The following is a 25,587-nucleotide window of genomic DNA, read 5'->3' as shown; positions in this document are numbered from 1 at the left end:
TCCCTGTACGCTCTTCTGCCTGTGACGCCTTCTCTGTACGCCCTTCTGCCTGTGACGCCTTCCCTGTACGCTCTTCTGCCTGTGACGCCTTCTCCGTACGCCCTTCTGCCTGTGACGCCTTCCCTGTATGCCCTTCTGCCTGTGATGCCTTCCCTGTATGCCCTTCTGCCTGTGACGCCTTCCCTGTATGCTCTTCTGCCTGTGACGCCTTCTCCGTACGCCCTTCTGCCTGTGACGCCTTCCCTGTATGCCCTTCTGCCTGTGACGCCTTCCCTGTATGCCCTTCTGCCTGTGACGCCTTCTCTGTACGCCCTTCTTCCTGTTATGCCTTCCCTGTATGCCCTTCTGCCCGTGATGCCTTCCCTGTATGTCCTTCTTCCTGTTATGCCTTCCCTGTATGCCCTTCTGCCTGTGACGCCTTCCCTGTATGCTCTTCTGCCTGTGATGCCTTCCCTGTATGCCCTTCTGCCTGTGATGCCTTCCCTGTATGCTCTTCTGCCTGTGATGCCTTCCCTGTATGCCCTTCTGCCTGTGACGCCTTCCCTGTATGCTCTTCTTCCTGTTATGCCTTCCCTGTATGCCCTTCTGCCTGTGACGCCTTCCCTGTATGCTCTTCTTCCTGTTATGCCTTCCCTGTATGCTCTTCTGCCTGTGATGCCTTCCCTGTATGCCCTTCTGCCTGTGATGCCTTCCCTGTATGCCCTTCTGCCCGTGATGCCTTCCCTGTACGCCCTTCTGCCTGTGATGCCTTCCCTGTATGCCCTTCTGCCTGTGATCCCTTCCCTCTATGCCCTGCTATTGTACCACTGTTCCCCTGCCATATGAAGCAGCTCCACCACTTGCCTGTCATCACCTCCCTGCCCCCTGCTTTGTGTCTCAGATGTTAAGACTGGGACAATGTGAACTGGGACTTTGACTTTCCCTGCCAGCCCCAGGCGGTTGGGCTCCCCCTCTGAGTCTGGTCCCTCCCAAGGTTTCTTCCTTCTTGGGAGTTTTTCCTTGCCACTGTCACCTCTGGCTTACTCTCTGGGGGCTTTGGGTGGGGATGCTGTAAAGCACTTTGAGACGATGTAATGTTGTAAGAACGTGCTATACAACATAAATTGGACCTGAAGATTTCTCAACCCACATTGTGTTGCAAAGTGTTAATTTCCAGTCAAAATACTACATTTACTGATTCAGCTTGAACACATTAGACATTTGTGGTAGTCAGTACAAGCAACGATTAAACGATCAGATGATTTTGTGCACTTACTAATGTATTTATTTGCAATATATGTTATATAGGCTGTGACAGTGGTCTGCTAATAAAATAGAACTTTAATGTAGCCTTTAAATTGACTGTTGAGTGGTGAACCTTGAGAGTGGCTGTTGGATGAATGTTAAGAATATAACTATGACAATTGTTGTAATATTCTTGTACATATGTATAATGTATATATAATTAATATTGTGTGTATATATACAGTCATATGAAAAAGTTTGGGAACTGCTCTCAATCTGCATACTAATTTACTCTACTTCCAACAAAAAAGATAACAGTGGTATGTCTTTCAGGAACATCTGAGTACTGGGGTAGATTTTTAGTGAAGCAGTATTCAGTTGTATGAAATTAAATCAAATGTGAAAAACTGGCTCTGAAAAAATTTGGGTAACCGTATAATTCTGCTCATTTGAAGGCATGTAACTGATTACTGATTACTTGCAAATTGGTTGGATTAGCTCATTAAGCCTTGAACGTCATAGACTGGTGTGTCCAATTATGAGAAAGGGAATTGAAGGTGGACAATTGCAATTCCTGCTTCTCTTTGACTCTCCTCTGAAGAGTAAGAGCATGGGATCTTCAAAGAAACTCTCAAATGATCTGAAAAGATTGTTCAGTATCATGGTTTAGGTTAAGGCTACAAAAGGAGGTTTAAACTGTCAGTTCCAACTGTAAGGCATGTAATATATAAATATACTATTAGAAATGGCACTAATAAAATATTAATCTGAAGTGGCTGCAAAGAAAAATGTGAAAGTTTTTGTGACCAGATATGTCGCCGAGAAAATTGGTGATTATTGGTCGCTATTTCGGTACATTAAGTCACGTTAAGCCTTTTCCTTATAATGAGCGTCAATGCAGAGGAAAACGCGTAACGTAAGATAAAGTCCATATTCCTAGTATTTCGGGTTTGATTTTTTTTGTCAGTTGATATGTCTGTGATAAAATTGATGTTTTTGGTCGCTGTTTTTGTAGATTAAACCACATTAAGCTTTTCACGTTAAGCGTTTTATAACGTCCCAAAAGTAACCGTGGGGCGGCGACAAATGTGAAAAGTGAATCATGAGTAAGATAGTGTGATAATGATTTATGCGTGTTATTGATTTAAGTGTCACTACAGAACCGCGTTTTATATGTACAAGTATAACGCAAAATGTGCGTCATGACAGAATTAGGTGGGAGCTTGTCCCCTTTCTCTTATTGTTACTTGTTATTAAGTGACATGGATAATATCCCCAAAAATCCTACGCCTTCTCACTGAGTCCGTGTTCATTTCTGCTTAGACCGCTTCCGCGTTTGATATGTAGCATTCCCTGTTTGTAAATGAAAGTGAAAGTATTTTAATGCTGGACTCTCCATTTTGTCAAGAAACACGGAAAAGATTCTGTATTGCAAGGTAAGATTTTTGTCAACAGATACAACTTAATAAATAAGCTATATTTGGGAGTGTATTGTATATGTTAGCGGATGCTATATACTGTTTCTCAAACCAGTCCTGCGACACCCCAGACATACATATGTGTCTGTATGTATGTTTGTATGTACTATGTTTACCCTTCGTGTTCATAGAGGCCCCAGCAGGAGTCATCTGGTCTAGATCGGCACAGAAATGGGGGGAGCTGCTTCTGAAATGACCCCCCCTGCGGAGTGTAAAACAAAGAGAACTGAGAGGTAAGACAGAACCTGTGTGTTTGTGCTGTTTTACACACGGTCATAAAAAATAAACGTTCCAGCATTCTCGAAAGAGTGAGTAATCAGTCTTAACTTAATTCACTTCCTCGAGACTTAACTGATTCAATACCGTGGGGTAGATTATTTATGTTTATCATTTATTTAGTTTATGAAATTTAATTTCCTCCAAGTATTTACATTTAATTGTACTCCCTGGACGCGGTCCTCTGCTGCCACTTAGCGATGATTCTTCAATTTTTCACATAATTGGGGCGCGAGGTGATTTTCTGAATTTGCGCTAAAATAAAGTTTATATTTTATAATTTTTTATTGGTAACTTGGTGAAATTTCCCAATTTAAGGCTAAATTTATATAACATTAAGCAACAACAGGCAAGTCTAGTAATGGAGACTAACAATGATACTAAACCTTTCATATCGGGATCATTATTTTAGGTGACACTTTATTTCACATTAAAGCTAAATGTAAACAAGCATTTTTGCATGAAGAGCTTCACAGCATAACAAAGTACTTGAAGACAGAGCAGAAGGTTAAACAGCTGAAGGTTTAATGTGACCCTGTCCACATTATATGGATTATATTTATGTAATAAGGATTTTTTCCTCTCACTATCCACAGTGTCCTGATGGAGAGAGCAGGCTCACCTGTACCCAGCTGTGTTTCCATGAAGAGTGACAGGTCAATTGAGCCGACCAATCTACTTCAGAGAGGGACATTTTACTGCAGATCAAAGGTAAATATACATTTAAACATTGTTTAAAACACTCAGACTCTCAATCAAAATACATACAGGCACATACAAGCTAATAGAAAAAAATTCAACTTTGAAATGTTAACTCATACAATTCCTATTGTCTTTGAAAATTTAAAGAGAAGTTTTGTCTGTCTTCTGTATAAATCACGTCTGAGGTTAAAGTCTGAGGATCACTGTAAAGACTTACTTCTTGTGAGCTGGAATTAGACGGTAGATTGAAAAGTGGATTTTAAATGTCAATCCTCAACATGCAGCTGGAAAAAAGCTATTGCTCTATATTGATTAAGCATGACTGGACAATAGATTGTCTTCTTCTGGGACGGATGTTTCTGCTTTGATAATAAATAGATTCTCATGGGCTCTTTAGCTCTATTCAGACTGAGACTTCAGTTTGAACATGTTTAATGGAACAGAGCCTGTTACTAATTAGCTAGTTATCCTGGGATCGGGGGATGGTGCAGGTGAGGAAAGGATGATGATCCACAGTGCGGCTCCAACATGACAGGGGTTTATTTATAACAACACAGAGCAGAAAATAAGGGAACCACGATGGGTCAAAAGGCCGTAACAACAAAACAGAGGGGAACACTAGTAAAGAGCAGGGCATCCCAGGGAGCAGGACTAAGGGAAAAACAACTACACAGGAATCCAATACACACAGAAACAAAGCACATGATCAACAGCATGTCATACAATAACCAAAAGAGGGAACTGAGCACAGGCAGGAACTAAAATACACAGATCATGGGGACTAACAAAAGGCAGGTGTGAGGACTCAAAACAATCAACCAATCAGAGCAGACACTGGAAACAGGACACAGGTGGAATTAACTAACAATTAACAAACAGAACTAAGGAGCTATGAACCTGGGACCAGGGACAACACTTGTGAGAGAGAAATGGACTAGATGGATATTTTGTAATCAGCGTTTCATATGAACTTTATATAGCCTGTAACTTGTGGGTCTGGCCACCTGCAAGCAGCCCCCACTCACTATAGCCTTTTGTGATTTTCCTGCTCTGTCTGATAAACAGGCTCTAAACTCACATTTCTGTTCTCTAGCCTGCATATCTGCTCAATCTAAGGAGCACAAAGTTGAAGCACATATTGCTACACTCAGGTTAACTCTTAATTCTCTTAAGCTGACATTCTTGGCTGTCAGCTGCATAACACTCAGGTACTTTTGCATTAGCTGCACAAAGATACAGTTTCAAAGCTGATTACAAAACATCCCTGTAGTCAGTTTTTCTCTCACACTGGACAAGATCCTACGGAGCTGCCAGAGGTCACACCAGAGCCTGGGCCTGCTGGGAACCTGAGGTGCAGCCCAGCAAGAGACAGGAAGCCCCTGAGTATTACAGGCAGTCTAGTGTTAACCCTGGAATCAAGGGAGAGAATAAATCCCTTTGGGGTTAAGCGAGCTGCTTTGGAGCCAAAAGGGAAAGAGGAGTGATGTTGGGGGGAGGAGGAAGAGGAGGGGGGGGTATCATGCAAAATTTGTATATTGGTGTATTGCTATACATTTTATTGTAATAAATTATTATACAAATGGTTCAGTGTGTACATTTGATGTATGTATATTTTTAGCAAATAAAAATGATAAAAATTAGAGATCAGCTGGGGGTCCCTAAATTGCAGGAGCCAGGCTGTCCCCTCCCAGATCCCACCCCTGGATAGTTATGGTAATTAAGTTGAAATCTGTTTGAAATCATGTTAAACAGTTAACAAGAAGTAGCCAGTGAATGTCATTGAGTAACTGGGAGCTACATGCCAAACCGTCTCTCCTGGCCGCTACCTGCTGTCTCTCTCTGCTGCCACTAGGTGTCACTGCCTCTCTTATACTGTCATAAGCAAGCTGATGTCAGGAAGCCAGTCTAATGAAATAAGCTCAGAATGTGGATGGCAGTTACATCTATATAAATAACAATATAATGCTTGGATATTTGTGTTTTATTCACAGGGACCGAGTGAATAGATGCAATTCACATCCACATAAAGGAGACTTATCATCCATCTTCAAGGTGTGCATTTATTATTGAAGTATATTTTCTTAAATTTTATCTAAATTGACATACATCTTCTACAGATGTACAATAAGTTGTTCATCCTATCAAAGAGATGATATTTACAATTAATGCTACATTCCATTTACCTCAGATGTCAGAAGTCATAGCTGTGAATGACGTCACACCCAAGTTACTCTCATTCCAGTACAGCAAGTCGGAAAGCCATTTAGCAAAACCAGGGACCTGTTTCAAAGAGCAGGATTTCTTGCTTAGCCAGATATCTTCTTGTATTTAATGTGCCCCAGTTTAAATGGCCTTCATCTTCATTCACTTATATTTAGCCCAGACTACTTTAAATCTGACAAGTTACCCGGCTAAGAAAGAAATCCTGATTTCTGAAACAGGCCCCAGTTTTATTCAGGTTAATTATTGTTAGCAATACCAGTTCATAACAACACATGATATTTGCACATAAAAACACCATAGCAACAGAAAGCGATGTGTACAACCATAATACATAACTGCTAATAAACACTATAAAACTACAGCTTTAACTTCTGTTGATATAAAGTAGCCATTTTGAATTCTGAGGTCGGGGTTGTGGTGGTTCCCCCGAACTTCACGAGTTGGAATTCCGTCTTCAGGGTTCCAGTTGAAGTTTCACGCTAGGAAGTCCAAATGTCCAAGTTACAAGTTGAAATGGAATGCAGCATAATTCACAAATGAATTTATAAACAGACACGGTGCAAAGAGTGATAATAATTAAACTGTAACTGTTCATTTCAGTTACTGGAGAAAAAAGCTCAAACGTTTCTGAAGGATGAGCTGATGAAATTCAAAAGGTACCTGGATCAGAATGACCCAGAATGCTCTGAGCCTCAGCTGGAGGAGGACAATGACCTGGACAGTGATGGTCAGATGCAGAAGACCTGTGGTAGAGAGGGAGCTCTGAAGATCACACTGTACATCCTGAGGAACATGGAGCAAAATGATCTCGCTGACATGCTGGAGAAGAGTAAGAGCTGCACCTCATTCAGTGTGTGTTTGATTTACTGCAGAAAAAGAGTTTATGAAAAAATGTTTATTACATTTCAGTTTATCATTCATTCAAGTTCATTTAATTTGACTTAAATGAGTAAAAATGTTTTTTGAAAAGCTCTCATTTCATTTCAGGGCATCTTCTGTCGCAGTATCAGCGCACAATCAAATATAATCTGAAGAAGAAATTTGAGTGTGTATTTGAAGGGAAAGCTAAGGAAGGACAGCCAACACTTCTCAAAGAGATTTACACAGAACTCTACATAACTGAAGGGGGAGCTGGAGGAGTCAGTGATGAACATGAAGTGAGGCAGATTGAAACAGCATCCAAGAAAAGGGTAACAGAAGATACTACAGTCAAGTGCAATGATATATTTTAAACCCTTATATGGACGTGCGACACCTATCAGAACTGTACTCACAAAAGGAGTCGCAGGTATCGGAAAAACAGTCTCTGTGCAGAAAGTTATTCTTGACTGGGCAGAAGGAAAAGCAAACCAGGACATTCACTTCATATCTGCTCTTCCTTTCCGGGACCTGAATTTGATTAAGGATGAATACAGTCTGATTGATCTGCTTCACCACTTTGTCCCAGAACTGAAATCGCTTGAATCCACTGAGCTGTGTAGGTACAAAGTTTTGTTGATCTTTGATGGTCTGGATGAGTGTCGCCTTCCTCTAGATTTTCAGAAGAATGAGAGCTGGTTTGATGTAACAAAGAAAACATCACTGGATGTGCTGTTGACTAACCTCATTAAGGGGAATCTGCTTCCATCCGCTCTCCTCTGGATAACCTCCCGGCCAGCAGCAGGCAATCAGATACCTCCTGAGTGTGTCCACCAAGTGACAGAGATACGAGGGTTCAGTGATGCCCAGAAGGAGGAGTATTTCAGGAAGAGATTTAGTGATCAGAGCCAGGCTAACAGGATTATCACACATGTGAAATCTTCAAGGAGCCTCTTCATCATGTGCCACATACCTGTGTTCTGCTGGATTTCAGCCACTGTCCTTGAAAGGCTTTTTAGTGAGACTGACACAGGAGAAATTCCAAGGACTCTGACTGAAATGTACACACACTTCCTGATCTTCCAGGTGAGCTTAAAAAATGACAAGTATATGAAAAACTATGAAACCAAGCTTAAGGAATACAGCAAGGAATTCCTTTTGAAACTTGGTAAACTGGCTTTTGACAACCTTGAGAAAGGCAATCTAATATTTTATAAGCAAGATCTGACAGAGAATGGTGTTGATGTCACAGAGGCTTCAGTTTACTCTGGAGTGTGTACAGAAGTCTTTAAAGAGGAGTATGGGTTGTACCAGGAGAAGGTGTACTGCTTTGTGCATCTGAGCATCCAGGAGTATCTCGCTGCTTTATATGTGTTTCTGTCAAACTCATCAGCTGACCTGCTGAAGACTGCAGTGGATCAGGCATTAAAGAGCAAGAATGGACACTTGGACCTCTACCTCCGCTTCCTCCTTGGCCTCTCAACAGACTCCAGTAAGATTCTGTTACAAAAACTACTGGGAGAGACAAGACCCAGCTCACATAACATTAAGGAAACGGCCCAGTATATCAAGGAGAAAATTCAGGAGAATTTATCTGCAGAAAGGACCATCAACCTGTTCCACTGTCTGAATGAACTAGGTGACAATTCTCTAATAGAGGAGGTACAAAGATACCTGAGTTCAGGAAGTCTTTCAGCAGCAGACCTCTCACCTGCACAGTGGTCAGCTCTGGCCTTTGTGTTACTGATGTCAGATAATGACCTGGATGTGTTTGATCTGAAGAAATACATCAGATCAGATGAAGGTCTTCAGAGGCTGCTACCTGTGATCAAGAAATCTAGGACAGCTCTGTAAGTGATCTTACATACGTCTGTTGCTAAAGAAGTACAGATGTTATTCATGATACTGCTTTTTTATATCATCACAACAATTAGAGTGTATTTATATGGACACCTAGAAATTCTTTTTCATTCTGGATACTACAGGATATGTATATTTTTTAACATTCTCGGTATGTTGTGTGGTTCAGTGGGTTTGGACTCTGTGCCTGTGGTCAGAAGGTCACCAGTTTATATCTCTGGCCAGCAGAGTGATGTTGGTTTTGGGCCCTTGAGCAAGGCCCTTACCCCCCAGCTTCAGGGGGCTGGATGCTGGCCAACCCTGCATTCTGACCTGTATGTGTGTGTCAGAGAGAGCAAGATCAGAGAGGCGACAGCACTATTTTACCAGGGGGATGAATAAAGCATCACTATTTCATCCCTATCTGACAGGATTGATAATTGTCTGATTAGTGTTTTGGAAATTTAACAGGTTCTCAGTTACAGCAACACAGAAAATAAGGATTTCAGTCATGGTGTCAGCAATTCAATAGTTATATAAAAAATGTAATTAAAATAACTTAAGCCCTTCTTGACATTCAAATCGGGGTGGCATGGTGGTGCAGTTGTTAGCACTATTGCCTCACACCTCTGGGACCTGGGTTAGAGTTTCCTCCTGGGTCACATGTGTGTGCAGTTTGCATGTTCTCCCCATGTCGTCGTGGGGTTTCCTCCGGGTACTCCGATTTCCCCCCCACAGCCCAAAAACATACTGAGGCTAATTGGAGTTACTAAATTGCCCATAGGAATGTGTGTGTGTGTGAATGGTGTGTGAGTGTGCCCTGCGATGGGCTGGCTCCCCGTCCTGGGTTGTTCCCTGCCTCATGCCCATTGCTTCCGGGATAGGCTCCGGACCCCCCGCGACCCAGTAGGATAAGCGGTTTGGAAAATGGATGGATGGATGGATGGATGGATGGACATTCAAATCCCACATGAACATGTACACTTACACATATCCCAGGCAGGAACTGAACTCAAAACCCTAGAACCCCTGGGTCGGCTGTAGTGCTGATCACTGATCCTCAGCGCTGCTCAGAGCTTTATAAAAATACTTATGCGTATATTACAGAGTCTTAGGGTAACTCACCCTGTAAGGTCATTAAACAGCAGGTTTGTCTCGGCTGGGGAGTGTCAAGTAAAAACTATTTATGTTTCTGACTAGGACAAATAACAGCTATATGCTACATGTGTTATTGTACTTAAAATGTTTATTTTGATATTTTATTTGATATATCTGTGTGTGGTGTATGTATTTATATCTTAACATGTTTCCTTTTCCAGGCTGGACAGCTGTAGACTCACAGAGACATGCTGTGAAGTTTTGGCTTCAGCTCTCAGATCAAACTCCTCTCAGCTGAGAGAGCTGGACCTGAGTGACAATGAGCTGCAGGATTCAGGGGTGAAGCTGCTCTCTGCTGGACTGGGGGAATCATACTGTACACTGGAGATACTGAGGTCAATATTACTGCGTATTCCACACTATAATTTGTTATTGCTGAAAGCTTTATTGAAGTTGTCACATTTACTTAAAAGTAATACTCATAGTGATGAGGTGTTTTTATTTATTGGAGAGATATTGTCTGTCTCTCTGCAGGTTGTCAGGCTGTAGAGTCACAGAAGAAGGCTGTTCTTCCCTGGCTTCAGCTCTGAGGTCAAACCCCTCACACCTGAGAGAGCTGGACCTGAGCTACAATCACCCAGGAGACTCAGGAGTGAAGCTGCTCTCTGCTCTACTGGAGGATCCCAGCTGTAAACTGGAGAAACTGAAGTGAGTACAGAATGTGTGTCTGTCCTGCTATAGACTTGTGTATGTGGAGAAAATACAACAATTAAATAAATGGATACAGCAGTACTATGTCATTCTGCTTCTGCTATAGTGTGGACCACAGTGGAGAGTGCAGGACCAGACCAGGGATCCATAAATGTAAGTTTGTTTGCATGTTTTCATTCTTAACACTGTCAATACTACTTTATGAAAACATTCACACAATTATTGTGATGTGTGTCTGCTTTTTTTCTTTTCATTTTTTGGGCTTAAATATGACTATTTCTTAAATAACTATGGAAGTCTGGGAACTTCTGTAGTAGTACTGTTTTAAGATTTGTTAGTATTGTCCTAAGTCAGCACCCGTAATCTCCCCAAACTGGCTGTGACACCGAACATCACCTCAATCTGCACTAGCGATGGGAATTTCGGCTCTTTTTAGTGAGTCGGATCATTTGGCTCAGCTCACCAAATAGAGTCGGCTCTTCCGGCTCCCAAATGACTCTTCATTTTATTACTTCTGCTTCAGCCAGATTCAGTGCTGTTTTGACCCATGATTGATATGTGTACTAAACCTTATAATTTCCTCAATACCATGATTTTACATTATGTTTGGTATAAAAAGATATTGAACATTATATAAGTGGAAAATCTGTTTTTGTCCTTGATCTATTAATTACAGTCAAATAACATAAATAACAAATCACAATTAAAAAATAATAAATAAATTACAACGTGCAAAACACCAGCATCCAACAGTTTTAGGTTCTATCCACTATAACAACTATCTACCACCTTTCTAACAGTGTAATATTTTAACATTTCCTTTGGCGCAGAAAGGCTAAGAGCCTCAGCTTAGACGGGCTGATCCGCCTTCTGGCAGTAGCAGGCACGCTAGCCTGTCTTTTTCCTTCCATCTGAAGTGTTGGATGCGCAGTTCCTAAGTGTCTGTGAAGGTTGTTTGTGGATCCTGCTCGAAATGACAGCTTCATCTTGCAAACTGTGCATCTGCCTTTAAGTTATCATAGATATTAAAATGCATCCAAATGCCGCTTCACGTGTCCGACTATCACTCATCTTGCGTATTATTCGCGCACCACACTCCCTCTTTCTCTCCTCCTCTCCCTCCCTCGTGCTCTGTACCTGTACACCGTCAGCACGTGCATCGCCGCCGCCCCCCCCCCCCCCAAAAGCCCTTTGAGTCATCACGTGATCGGTCGCGCGGCTCACACGCCATTAACACAAACTTCAGTCACAGTCAGAGCAGCGGAGACGTTTTGTTTGATAAAAATGGCTCTCGGTCCGGATCCAGATCTTTTGAGCTCGTTCGCGACCGACACATCACTAGTCGGCGGTGCACGCTGCTGGAGGGGGGTATGTGTCTGAAGGAGTTTGAAGGAAGTTCTTATTTTGAAGTTAAGACAAAATTGTACATTTTGTGGTACAATTTAATGTTTAACATGTTTTATTAATGCTGTTTATAATTTTATGTACCTGTAATTAAGGCTATTAATTTAGCACGCGCAGCATTTCGGCGCGTCTTCCCGCCGCGTCGCGCGCCGTCCGACATTTCCTGAGGTATTTCACATACTTGAATTTCTGCTTCTTTTTTTATATTTTATGCATCGTACAGAATAATAGAGCGCAGGCTAAAGTGTAGTTGGGTCCCCAGCGAGTCTCACAGCGCAGGGGGCAGCCGGAGCGCCGCAGACTCGGGCGGCTACATGAGTATATTGGGAATAAAATGTGTGTATTGGAGCGAGTTCTGTGTTAGTGAGTGTGTGAGGTGTGACAGTGATAATGATGGAGATGCTGGGCTTCGTCATGGGATTAATCGCTCTTCCTCTTGCCTACAGACTCCTGCCAGCTGACGCTGGACCCCAACACAGCAAACAGATACCTGTCTCTGTCAGAGGGGAACAGGAAGGTGACATTTGTGTGGCAGCAGCAGCCATATCCTGATCATCCAGAGAGATTTGACCGTTGGAGCCAGGTTCTGTGCAGAGAGAGTCTGACTGGTCGCTGTTACTGGGAGGCTGAGTGGAGTGGAGATGGAGCCTGGATAGCAGTGACTTATAAAGGAATCGGGAGGAAAGGAAGGAGTGATGACTGTGGGCTTGGAGACAATAACAAGTCATGGAGTCTGTTCTGCTCTCCTGACAGTTACTCTGTCCATCACAATAATAAACAGACTGACATACCCATAAAGCCCTCAGGCTCCCGCAGAGTAGGAGTGTATCTGGACCAGGCGGCTGGTACTCTGTCCTTCTACAGAGTCTCCTCTGATGGACTGACCCTCCTGTACAGCTTCACCTCCTCATTCACTGAACCCCTCTATCCAGGGTTTTTGGTTTATTATACAAACTCCCCCGTGTCGCTGTGCATGCTGGGATAGCTCACTGTGTGCTGGAGGAATCATTTTTACCTTATCAGAGTGTCACATGTCGCTGCTTCTCCACGGCAAAAAGGTAAAATCTCTGCTTTATAACCAGTATAACCCTTTTTACTCTGAAGTGTGACGTATGTTAGACAGAAATAAATGAATGTTTGTTCACTTTGCCAAACTCATGCAAAATGACTGTTTTTCTCTGACTTTAGTTCTATGTTGTCTGTTAATGCACCAATAATACCAAAACAAATTCATAGTAAATGCAGTCGTACCAATAAAGTGAATTCTGATTCTGAATAAAATAAAATGTAATGAAATGTAATCCTGATGGGTGGGGGGGCCTTTTCTCTCCCCTGTATATGTACATTTTATATATTTCTGTCTGTATATTGTATTTTCTGCCTGTACATTCACAATAAAAGCTTCATATTCTATCATATTAATGTCCTGGTTCAGCGCTGCTCAAAGCATAAGTGAGGTAAGTGAGTAACGTAAAACATATAAAATAATTAAACAAATACTCTTTACTGTAATTTCACTGACACGATTAAATTAAATCAGCATATATAATAACCATGTAAAAGGAGGCGGGAGACATAACAGCGAAAGCAAAAAATATCCGTAGAGTTAAAAACAAAAGTTATAAATCAGTAATACACGTTAGAATAAATGATCAAAATACAACAAACAAGAATAAAAATTTCCTAACTAAACCTGTGAACTGCTACACCTGACAATCGATAAGCTAATTAGCAAACGGCGTCTCTCTGACGCCCTTTAAAACACGGGAAAAGAGTCATTAAAAGCCGAACTAAGTCCTTACAACTAAGTAAATAATTGCAGAAGTAATTAACACTATAACGCCACATGTATCATATTTGATACCAATATTTCTAAGACCTCTACGTCAGTAATATGATTACCGCTTTCCTCAAAAACCTGTTGTGTATATAATCCTATACCTGTATTCTGCCCTCTGGTGGATGACCTATGTACTGCAGGTGGAAAACGTCTTTTTTTTCAAGAATCAAAGACGGCTGCACTTTGCGATGGGCTGCCCCCCATACTGGGTTGTTCCCTGCCTCGGCAGCATATTGCAGGGCGGGGCGACGACCCCCAGCTCCTCAGGCAGCAGCAAGCTGGGGGCCCCACGTGTGAAAATGCACCTTGTTTTTCACCCTCTGTAATGTTTGTATTCTTCCGTTTTCATGCCTGTCACATGACAGAAATATCATCCACACTCCCACTGACTCACTGTAAATTCTCTAGGGTAGGAAAATTAGCTCAGGTAAATTTTAATGTCTCCACCAATATGTAGGGAAATTAATTACATTTTAATTAAATATTATTTAATGATGATTATCAACTAATTGTTACACTGATTGGTTGGTTCCTTCAAACTCAATTGCAGAATCCCTGTGAGTCTGTTAATGTAAGACTTAAATGGGATTCAATAATTATCAGTATAGCTTAGTAACCTGGGTTAGAATGTTCGTCCACCGAGCTACATCACCAGGTGATGTAAACGACTGGTAGGGAAGCTGGTCTCACGGCTGTTGAGAGAGAGTGTCGTGATATTTCAGGCGATTTGAGGTTTCGGAGCTTAGGAGCCAGATTGCACAGTCAGTGACTATAGTGAGGACTCAATGAACGGAGGCTGAAGTTGTATAAAAGGCATGTATTTATTTCTACCTAATACTGTACTAACGTAAGACAGACATTGACTTAACAAATAACAAACACAAATTAATGGAATGATCTGCTTTCCAGGATTGATAATATATACCTTGATTCAGTCTTTTAACACAGAATAGTACAAGACAAATAAGTGCTAATGGACCACAAAGATCAAATAAGAGCCAACAGAGGAATGTAAAAGGGGGGGGGGTGTTAAATAAAGAAAGAAAAAACCTCTGATAGTTAGGAGACCCACTGAGATACCTGGTGACATTATTTACATTATTTAATTTCACGATTCCTCTGATTTAACCATGAGAGCTTGTATGCAGGGGTAGCTGTACATATATATTTATCCATATTTATATAATGGTTCAAGTGAGAAGGGTAAGATACTCTGTGAAACACAGTTATAAGGGCGGCACACAAAACCACTAAGACTGTCTAAGGACACAGACAGACATAACCTATAGGATACTGAGACTAGCAATAATAAGTAAACACACATACAGGGTATATACAGGCCAAACTTAAAAGAAAACTTTCTTCTGGGTGTTTGGTGAGTCTGTGGTTTGTAGGACAGGATGGAAAGGGGGGGGGGGGTTGCGTGCCAAGTTGAGGGACCCCTACCCTTCTACTGCCCATAGTTCCCTAAATATTTGGGCCATAAAAGCTGGAATGCTGGCCTCCCTTGTTGTAGTGTGTGTGTGTGTGTGTGTGGGGGGGGGGTGGTCACTAACCCCCCTTTGGCCAATGAGTACCTCTCATACCAGGCTAGGCCTTGTCTCAGGCAACCTGGAATCTCAGCCCTGTCATATATGTGTTATATGTGTGTTTGTCTGTGTGTGTGTGTGTGTGTGTGTGTGTGTGTGTATGTGTCTGTGATCCTATACTGGAGAATTTCCTGCTCCCTTCACACATGGGGGTTAATCAGAAATTACCCCGACTTTATACTAAGTAGCATACAGGATAAACTCCTTTTACCATCCGGTACGTCTGATTCAGACTTTTGTGTTCACATGTACAGCCCCTCTGGGGAATGTGAAGAACAGTCTGGGTGACAGTGCATGTCTGAACGGGGCGAAAGTGACAGAAACACAAATTCATAGATAAATCAGTCTAAACTAAACGAGGTTCACAAGGATGATTGATATTTCTTTAGTGAACATTCAGAAATCGTTTGCTAACTCTGCACACTGGAAGCTCCCAGCCCAGACCTGCACACATCTACTTGTCTAATGTTCACGGGGAGAGAAGCCTGGACGGCTGTTCATGCTGATTTGCTCTATGACAGACAGCAGAGGGCGCTGTGCTGCCATTTAATCCAGTTCATTGAATAATACGATGGCTTGTCATCTCTCTGTCTGACACAGTTCGGCCAATCAAAGGCAGGCTTTCCTAGAGACTGAGCGAGAGAACGACTCCAGCAGTGAAGGCTGAGCTGACCCTGTTATCTGGCCTGATTAACAACCTGAGAAAGACTGATGTAGGTTTGACTGTAAGAGAGATTTACCAGCATATGATATTAAGGTGAGAACAGATCCAATAAGTGCAGGCGTCCATAACTGTGCCCAGGTGTTTAAATGCCTCAGCCTGCTCTGCCTACTGGCCGCCGAGACTAAAGGCTGGTTTATACTTCTGTGTACAACCTACACCATCAGTACCTTTTCCAAAGAAACACTGAGTAGTTTAATTTCCTTTTTGTTCATATTTTTTGTGAGAGTGGGAGGAGCTTCCACAGTAGGTGTGGTTTGGACTGAGGCCAGACTGAGAAGAGCAGACTGGGCAAATACTGGATCTGTGGTTTATGAACAAAATAGTACATTATACACACTGTACTCACTGTAAACATTTATTTAGCTTTAATGAGCATAAAAGTTACTGATATTGTTTTTTTACCCAAACCAGAAATAATGCTACAATTTAATATTGTAAAGAGAAATTAGGGGGGGGGCGCGTTGCCGCAGTGATCAGCACTGTTTCCTCGTACCTCAGGGACTGGGGTTCGAGTCTCCACCCCGGCTCAGTGAGTGTGGAGTTCGCATGTTCACCTCAAGGTTCTCCAGTTTCCCCCCACCGCTGAAAATCTGTGATTTGGAGTCACTGTCTGTAGGTGTGAGTGTGTGAGTGTGAGTGTGAGTGTGAGTGTGTGGGTGTGAGTGTGTGGGTGTGAGTGTGAGTGTGTGAGTGTGAGTGTGTGAGTGTGAGTGTGTGAGTGTGAGTGTGCCTTGCAATGTGTCTGCAGCCCATCCTGGGCATCTTCTACAAGAGGTTCCAGTCTCACACAACCTTGAATGGATGAAAAGAGAAATTATGTAGTTGACAGACTGGTAGGAGAGAGCAGTTATACTGAGAATTAACCTCTGTGTCCATTTAGATTTTGTTAGTCTCTTATTTGCTTTTTTCCCCAAATGAAGCAGATTTACAGCAGACAGCTGATGGGGTTTCAGGCTGTCATGTGGCGTCAGGCGTAATATGCAGTTATAGACAGACTGTGTCAGGTTTAGACAGACAGTTTTTATGATCACTGTCAGCCCACAGACTTGAATTTTACATTTTTCAACATAATCCACATGATAAATGTCAGGTTTCTTCATTTTGTTTCTGTTTCTGTGCTGGCAGTGTATCTGTCTCAGGAAGGAGAGCCAGACATTTTCCAGGAAGTAGTAATGAAACTTTTTTTTCTAGATATTTATTTTAAAATACCAAGTTAAAATATAAAAGCCTAATTTAACATGACCAGCTTCTGCCAAGCCGAGGAGGAGAAAGATAAGCTTGACGAAACTATACAGAAGAGTTGTAGTTGTAGTAGTAGTAGTAATAATAATAATAATAATAATAATAATGATAATAATAATAAATGAGGATGATGAAACAGGAGACGACTTTAAGCGAGGTTTCATTTACATATCAGACTTTCAAAAAAGTATAACGATAATTATTGAGGGTTGAACATTTATAATTATCAAAAATAAACAGAATGAAAATACAATAAATACAAAATTTTACACAGGAATAAATAAACATCATAATATTGAATGTCAATATCAATCAAACAATGCAATTAAGAAATATTCAATATACTGTCTCTAAATAATCACAGTTACGCAGCTGACAAAATGTCTGTCTATCAGTATTGGTATAATTCCAGTTTATTTTCAATTCATTGCAGTTCGGGCCATTTTGCCATTTTGATGACCCCTATTGGAACTTTAACATTTCACTTTATACCAACCATGCACTGCATACAAATTAAAGTCCTCTATACATTTTCTGTATATCTACAGTAACTCCAAAGATAAAATAGATTCCCAGCAGGGCCCTGACTCCCACTGAGATGTCATCTGGTTTCATAATGTTAACTCCATCCATCCTTACATACTGAAGATGCCCACAAGCATAGGAAAAACTGCACATGGCTAATCGTTTACATTTAGCTTGATGGTACAACTAGCGTTGAACTTACAAGCTAAATGCTGACAATTTCATGATAATTAAAAAAGTTTGAATAAACATTTGTAAGCGTATTTTATTGATACAGTATGGACTCTTGCTGGAGTGGTTAGGATTAACAATTAATAAAACTTTGGTTGTCCTATCAAGGTAAACATAAACGATTTCTTAATACCACTTAATAAAAATGCACCTTGTAAAGAACAGCTTTTGTTGATGTGATGAATTCGGACAGCGGAAGAGATTTGGCATGACAGCCCCCGTTCAAGACCAGTTAACTTTTAGCATCTTGCGATCCCATTGCTATTGGTACCAGTTACTGCATTACTGGTATTGCGACATCCCTATTCAGGTCATACCCTTCTTTCAGAAAACTGTAGCACAACTGTGTTTGTGGAGGAAAAACTTAGGAAGAGGAGCTGGTCTGAAGTCCTGACGGGAGCTGGAGCGCCCTTTCTTTGGAACAGTGTGGAGCCGTCCTCCATTACTGCTTATCCTGTACAGGGGGGTGGGGAGCCTGGAGCCTGTCCCAGGTGGCACAGAGCGGGGGACACAATGGGTAGGATAGTAGTTTATAGCAGAGCAGACACTCACACACACAATCACACACTAAGGGCAGCTTAGAGATCCCAATTGGCTGATCACATGTACAAGGAGAAAACCCTCTTGAGAACATGCCAGCTTCACACACAGAGTTAAGCCAGGTCAAGTCAAGTAGACTTTACTGTCATACTACCCATGTAGAGGTGTAAAGTGGCATGAAATTACATCCCCCAGGACCAAAGTGCAATAATCAAACCAGAAGTGACAAGGGGAAGGTTTGCACAGCACTTAATGTTAAGGACAGTGTGAAATGGGGCTGGAAACAATGGTTTAAATGGCTTATATACATGCAATGTGTATCTAATCAATGAATACAGCAGCATAAAGGAGTGAAATAAATATAGTGAATTGAATATATAGATAATAATATAGGGGGCGGCATGGTGGTGTAGTGGTTAGCACTGTTGCCTCACACCTCTGCGGCCCGGGTTCAAGTGTCCACCTGGGTCACATGTGTGCGGAGTTTGCATGTTCTCCCCATGTCCTCGTGGGGTTTCCTCCGGGTACTCTGGTTTCCCCCCATAGTCCAAAAACATGGAGAGGCTAATTGGAGTTGCTAAATTGCCCATAGGTGTGCATGTGTGAGTGACTGGTGTGTGAGTGTGTTCTGTGATGGGCTGGCCCCCCATCCTGGGTTGTTCCCTGCCTCATGCCCATTGCTTCCGGGATAGGCTCCAGACCCCCCACAACCCAGTAGGATTAAGCGGTTTGGAAAATGGATGGATGGATGGATGGATAATAATATATTAAAGTAACTAGTGGCAGTGTGTTTGGGGGATGGGTGGGGGGTGGGAATATACTCAAGAACAGGTAGGGGGTAAGATTGGCAGCAGGGTATTCAGTGTCCTGACACTCTTGGGGATGAAGATGTTGCTGAACCTGGCAGAAGAGGCTCAGATGTACCTTCGTCCAGGGGGAAGCAGGACAAGGATTCCATGGGAACGATAGGAGGAGACTTCAATGGTAGATGCTTTGTGGGGCCAATGTTTCTGGAAAATGTCCAACAGTGCTAACCACTGCACCACCATGCCGCCCCTGTATTTAACTCAAATTGTTAATATAACAGGCTTCATGACATTCCGTTTGTAAGTGCAACTTGTCCATGATTCAAACGTTCTTAACCTGTGGACTGCCTACAACTGATGATGTAGCTTTTATGTAAGATCTATGAAGTATATTTTGTGATAATGTAATACATTTCATCAGTTCAGCGATGTGCATAGACTTTTCTGTGTGGGTGTCAGACCACTAAATTGTCAGTCGGGGGCGGGGGAAGGTCCCCTCGATAAATTCTGCTGACTGGTAAATTTCCCTGCTTAGGATGGGGGCCATTTATCTGATCGTCAGTTATCATTTGCCCCCCCCCACACACACCCTGCACATGCCCACATTACAAAGTCATCAATCCATCATTAATTATTGATACAGGAATCTTCCATTTATGGTGTAAAGTTCGCGACCAATTCGTTCACAGTGAACGAGTCCCTTGGGTCTCTCATTCTCATTATGAATGAGCTGGTGAGTGAGTGGATGAAGACGAGTGTCTGTCATTCACCCACTGACTCACCAACTCCTTCAGCATGAAGTCAATGGCAAAGTTTCTCCAGTTTTAGACGATAAGACGTCTCATTCCTAAGATGGTGCCAGTGTGTGTGGCCGGCCGTCTTCCATGATTAGCTCATGTTGCTGTTTGTCTGTATTGTGATTTTTGCTGGAAATCTTTGCTCCTTACTGGTATGTGATCGACAAGCTGTTTACGATATTTGTTCTGCTATGAAATGCCGGATTATTTTTTAAAGAGAACTTTTATTGGTAAACAGTTATCAGCAGTTTTATATTACAGTTTTGAGGTGATTATGTTTGAATTGGACCACCTACATCTGGTATTTATTGCTGTGATCTACTGGCCAACAAATTATAATAAAGATTTTTATAACTTTCTGACTTATTTTATGGCAAAATATGACCAGGTTTTGAATGTGAGTGATTTTAAACATATTTGCTGCTCACCTAAGTCACTAGTTAAAGACTTCCTGATTCTTACTGAGTCTTCTGACCTGTAATAGGTCCAACTTAAGAACCTGGCCGTACTTTAGACCTTGTACTATCATATGGCCTGTCTGTTTTTAATATGACGGTTCGCGAGGCCGATTTCTCTGATCATTCCCCCATTCTGATCAATAGTTATCTTCCATGTTCTGCCACTAAGTCTTGTGCGGCTCCCAGTGTTTCCCACAGATGAAGCCTTCTACTGCTACCAAATTTGTAACTGTGTTTAATGATGCTGTTGGCCCGTGTTTAGAGAATATTCACTGTACTGATATGGAGGAGCTAACTTCACATTTGTACTCCACTTGCCAGGATATTTTAGATGTCACTGCCTCTCTTAAAGTTTGTCCTTCTAAGCCAAAAGGACAGAGTTCGTTCTATGGCAGCATGTGCATTTTAAAACAGTGATGTGTAAAGTGCAGAGGTGTAAAGTCACGGTTCACAGTTGAGTTCAGCATGTTGAGGAGTCTGACGGCTTGTGGGAAGGAGCTCTCTCGCAGTCTGGTCAATCGGGCTTTGATGCTGCGGTAGCGTCTGCCAGATGGGAGCAGCATGAAGAGTCCATGTGAGGGGTGGGAGGAGTCCAGCACAATGTGGGAGGCCTTTCTGATGCAGCACTTGTGGAAGATCTCCTGCGGTGAGGGGAGAGACGTTACCAGCTGCTTTAACAATCCGCTGCAGGCTCTTCTGGTCAGCAGCACTGGCACTGCCGGACCAGACGGAAATGCAGCTGGTCAGGACGCTCTCTAGAACACGGAGAAAACATGGGGCAGGAGCAACTTCACTCAGTAAAGAAGCAGTAGCCTGCATGGTCTTGTGCAGCATAGAAATGGCTGAGCGGGGTCACATGGCACAGAAGCAACAGGCCGAGCAGCTTCACACGACACAGAAGGCTGAGCGGCTTCACGTAGCACAGGAGGCTGAGCGGCTTCATGTAGCACAGGAGGCTGAGCGGCTTCACGTGGCACAGGAGGCTGAGCGGCTTCATGTAGCACAGGAGGCTGAGCGGCTGAGTGCAGCACAGAAGGCTGAGCGGCTTCACGTAGCACAGGAGGCTGAGCGGCTTCACGTAGCACAGGAGGCTGAGCGGCTTCATGTAGCACAGGAGGCTGAGCGGCTTCATGTAGCACAGGAGGCTGAGCGGCTGAGTGCAGCACTTAAGCAGCAGGCTGAATTGTCCCTCAGAACTCAATATTCAGAGACATAGTGACCTTGTCCTCTGAGCCCATCATCTGCAGCCCAAGCCAATGTGACTCCACTGGGAACCAGGCTGATTTCCTCACCAGATGATGGACTCCCAGGGCTCTTCCAGTTCCTCCTGCTCTGATGATTCACGGATGAGCAGGTCTTCTATGTAGTAGCGGGTCACCGGAGCTGCAACCTCGCAGAGTGTTCTGGAATCGTTTTATTTAACTTATTGTGTTTCCCAAAATACATGTCGTAAAATAGCCTCAAATAGTATGGGGTTTGCTGTAGGGCAGGACCGGTTTGCTCATTTTCACCAGTAGAGGGTGCTGTGGTAGACTGGTAATGGTTATGTCTGCCCTAGTGTCTATTATAAAAGTTATCGTCTTCCCACATACAGCGAGATTCACAAGCCAAATGGACTCTGAATCGGGCCCCATTACACTGCCAAGGAAAAATGGTTCAGCCTCATTGACTAACATGTCCTGCACAGCCACAGCTCTCACTGCTGGACTCTTACAGGCAACAGCGAAATGCCCTGTTTTGTTGCATCTCTGACATTGCTTGTTATAAGCGGGACACAGACGTGGGGCGTGTGATCTACCACACTGTGAACCAGGTGTCTCTGGGCCTGTCTGTCTTCCCACTGGCCTTTTTCATTCAGCCTTACCTCCCCCCCCCCCCCCACTGTGCTGCTTGTCCCCTCTGGGCTGCTGCTGCACTGCCCTGATGTCTGTCATTATCATGCTGGGATTCTGTGTCTTTATCAACTTGGGCTGTCCTGCCATCTGCTCCGCTTTGTCTAACGTTGAGTCACTTCCCATTTGGAGCCTTAGTGCGATTTCCTGGTCGGCAATTCCAGTCACTACTCTGTCTCTTACCTGCTCTTCTTTCAGCCCAGCAGAGTCACAATGCTCTGTTAATTCATACAAGCTGCTGATGAACACATCCACTGACTCACTGTCTTCTGTACACTTTGGTGGAAACCTGCTCGTTCATGTATCATGTTTCTGCATGATATAAAGTGCACATTCATGTATCATGTTCCTGCATGGTATAAATTGCTCATTCATGTATCATGTTCCTGCATGGTATAAAGTGCTCGTTCATGTATCATGTTCCTGCATGGTATAAAGTGCTCATTAATTTTTTTCATCACCTCTTCATAGTCATTAGCTTCAGTTGTGTCTGCAAATGTGAATGAACGAAAAACAGCCCCCACTTCTATTCCCATTGCATATGATAAGGAGTTAACTGGCATTAACTGGGACCCTCTTCCTTGTTCAGCTTAGTGCCGATACAGAATCGCAAAAAGCCACAGCGGCCACATCGCAGGCTGGCTGAAGTCAAAAGGCTCTGGAGCACTGAATTTTGAAATTTTTCCTATTCTTCATGTAGCCAGTCCTTTGGTGGGTAAAGATGACTTCTGATACAATGTCATGAGCACATATACACCAGAGTTGTCTGCCAACAAAAATCCATTACACCTGCAACTCTGCTGCTCATTTCCCAACATTCCTGGCCCATCCCTGACTGCATTCTGGGTACTGTAGTAACACCACAAGTATTTCACCACATATAACGATTGAACAACTGAACATACATCCATATACTAATTGATCGTCTATTGTGGGTTACTTGCAGTAAAGCTGAAAGATTTAGAAATCCTGGAAAGATCCTGAAAATGTTATTTGATATTAGGGTAGTGCCTATTTTGGAAAAATGGTTGAGGGATCAGTAAATCAGAGCTATAATTTACTTAATATTAATGTATCTAATAAGTTCAGCGAATGTCAATTGCTCTGCACAAAATTCAAATACTGTATTATGCCATAACATTTAATTTTATTGTTGAAGGATTCTCATGTTCGTGAGAATGACCAAAAATAAGCGTAGTAGGCTACCACCATGTGTTCATGTTAAACTTTAAAGAGTTTCTGCGGATTTCAACAAGGTTGCCACTGTAAATGAAATAATCCATTTTCCACGTTTTGCTTGGTGCCAAAATCATGAAGAGCTCCCCTATTCTTGGTTGATGAATTAATTATACTTCTTCCACAGCCACATCTTCTTCGCTGGGTTAAGTGCAGTACTGTGTCTGCACTAATGAGAGGAGAATACTCTTACATGTTGAGTGCATTTTTGACTTAAGTGCTTGATGGGAGAATGGACCCCTAGGTGTGGTTTGTGGAGGGCTATCGGCTGCACTGTGGGATGATGAAGAGGCTTCCCCACCTTTCCTTGACTGTGTCTGACTTTAAGGACTTGCTCTGCACTTTCAGAAGACTACGGAGGTCTGCTCATGATGTTTAACAAAGTCTCCTCATCTGCTTTTACTAATTATGCTAATTTGTACCCATGATGCATAAGGCAATAAGCAGGCTATGCGGTAAAATGTGCCCACGTTTTAATATATCACAGGAACAAATGAATAAAATGTGACCACGATCTAACTAAAGCCAAGGAATTAATTAGTTAAACATGCCCGTGGTTTAACTAAGACAAGGGAATGAATTAGTTCAGTGAAGCTCACTGGCTCTCAATAGTCTAATTAAGTGCAGGGATCCATACATACTGCACTGCAAGTGCCCCTTGCTAATAACAATCGTTGTTAATAACAATGTGTTGGGTATAAACGTCTATCCACTTTATATAAGCATTTTATACAGTATAGCTCAGGGAGCCTATTGCAGGAAGCATGGGGCACAGTTTTACATATTATGTTGTAATAACTGACAGGCCAAGGTACTGTATCGTGGTGGCAGGAAGCAGACGAGGCAGCCTTATTGCAATAGGAGCACAAACCCCAAACATCAACCCATTCACCCTCTGCTGGCTCGTGCTGACTGTCCTGACCGCCCCAACAATACATGGGTGGGCACAGGCTCACATTATATACAACACATGACATTTATCAATACAGCGGATGCTGCAACACAATAACACAAAGCATGTTAACACACAACTGTTTAAATTAACACACTCAAGGCTTGCAAGTACGCCGGGAAATGGAAATGGGCTCTGTTACGTGGAGGCATTTTCCCAGCATTACACATCCCCTCCCCAAAGGTCAACCGTCCCAGAAACCACCACACCCAACCCCCACCTCAACACTGGAACAAGTCCAAAAGTTCTGGTGGCAGCCACTGGTGCACCATCTCCGATGATGAGGGGAACCATCCGCTCACGAGTGCTGGTGAGGCTGAGGAGACCAGGAGGCTGGCCGATGCTGGACTGCTGGCAGGTGCTGACATTGTAGGTCCTCCCAGGCACCAGCCCTTTGTCTTACTAGGCTTGGTGGGAACCTGCTGACCCTCCTGCTCCCCCGATCAGGTGGCCTCACACAGTCCATCCAGGTCCCATTGGCACTGGCCACGCTGCTCCTGGTCCTGCACACCTTGCTCCTGCAGGCTGTCCAGCTCACGGCGTTCCTGAGCTGGCTGGGCCTCAAAACTGCAACACGTCTCCTTCTATCCGAATTGCGCCACTTCTGCTGACTCATCCTGCTGTTTCTGGCGGTCGGAGTCACACGCCCTGCAGTTGACGCACTTATAGTGCAGCTCCTGCTACTCCTGTTCTGTGGGCTCACACAGCTGCTCCAAGTTCTGCTGGTACTGGCATTCCCGCGGCGCTCCCAGGCCAGCTGGGCCTCCAAGGTGTGGCAGCGAGTATCACTGCCTCTGCCTGCTACCTCTGGTGGTGGCACATGCAGCAGGTGCTGCAACTTGGCTTCTCACAGCTAGTGTACTGTGAGACCTCGCTGGCTGGCTGGTAAGCACTTTTTCTCCAGTAGTTGCCCGGCAGGTTAGCAGGAATGGCTTAAAGGTG

The 25,587-nt window shown here is 43.1% G+C and overlaps 1 protein-coding gene across 1 annotated transcript in view; it reads left to right on the top strand.

The window, feature by feature from the left end:
- Positions 1-25,587, top strand: part of LOC125739605 (NACHT, LRR and PYD domains-containing protein 12-like) — a 728,681-nt gene that overhangs the window by 123,857 nt on the left and 579,237 nt on the right. Inside the window, exon 6 of the mRNA XM_049009881.1 lies at positions 6,504-6,732. Coding sequence (XP_048865838.1) covers positions 6,504-6,732 — 229 coding nt within the window. The remainder of the gene's footprint in view (positions 1-6,503; positions 6,733-25,587) is intronic.

Source organism: Brienomyrus brachyistius, chromosome 4, assembly GCF_023856365.1.
Source record: "Brienomyrus brachyistius isolate T26 chromosome 4, BBRACH_0.4, whole genome shotgun sequence".
NCBI classification, from domain to species: Eukaryota; Metazoa; Chordata; class Actinopteri; order Osteoglossiformes; family Mormyridae; genus Brienomyrus; species Brienomyrus brachyistius.
This window is presented reverse-complemented; position numbering and strand designations above follow the sequence as displayed.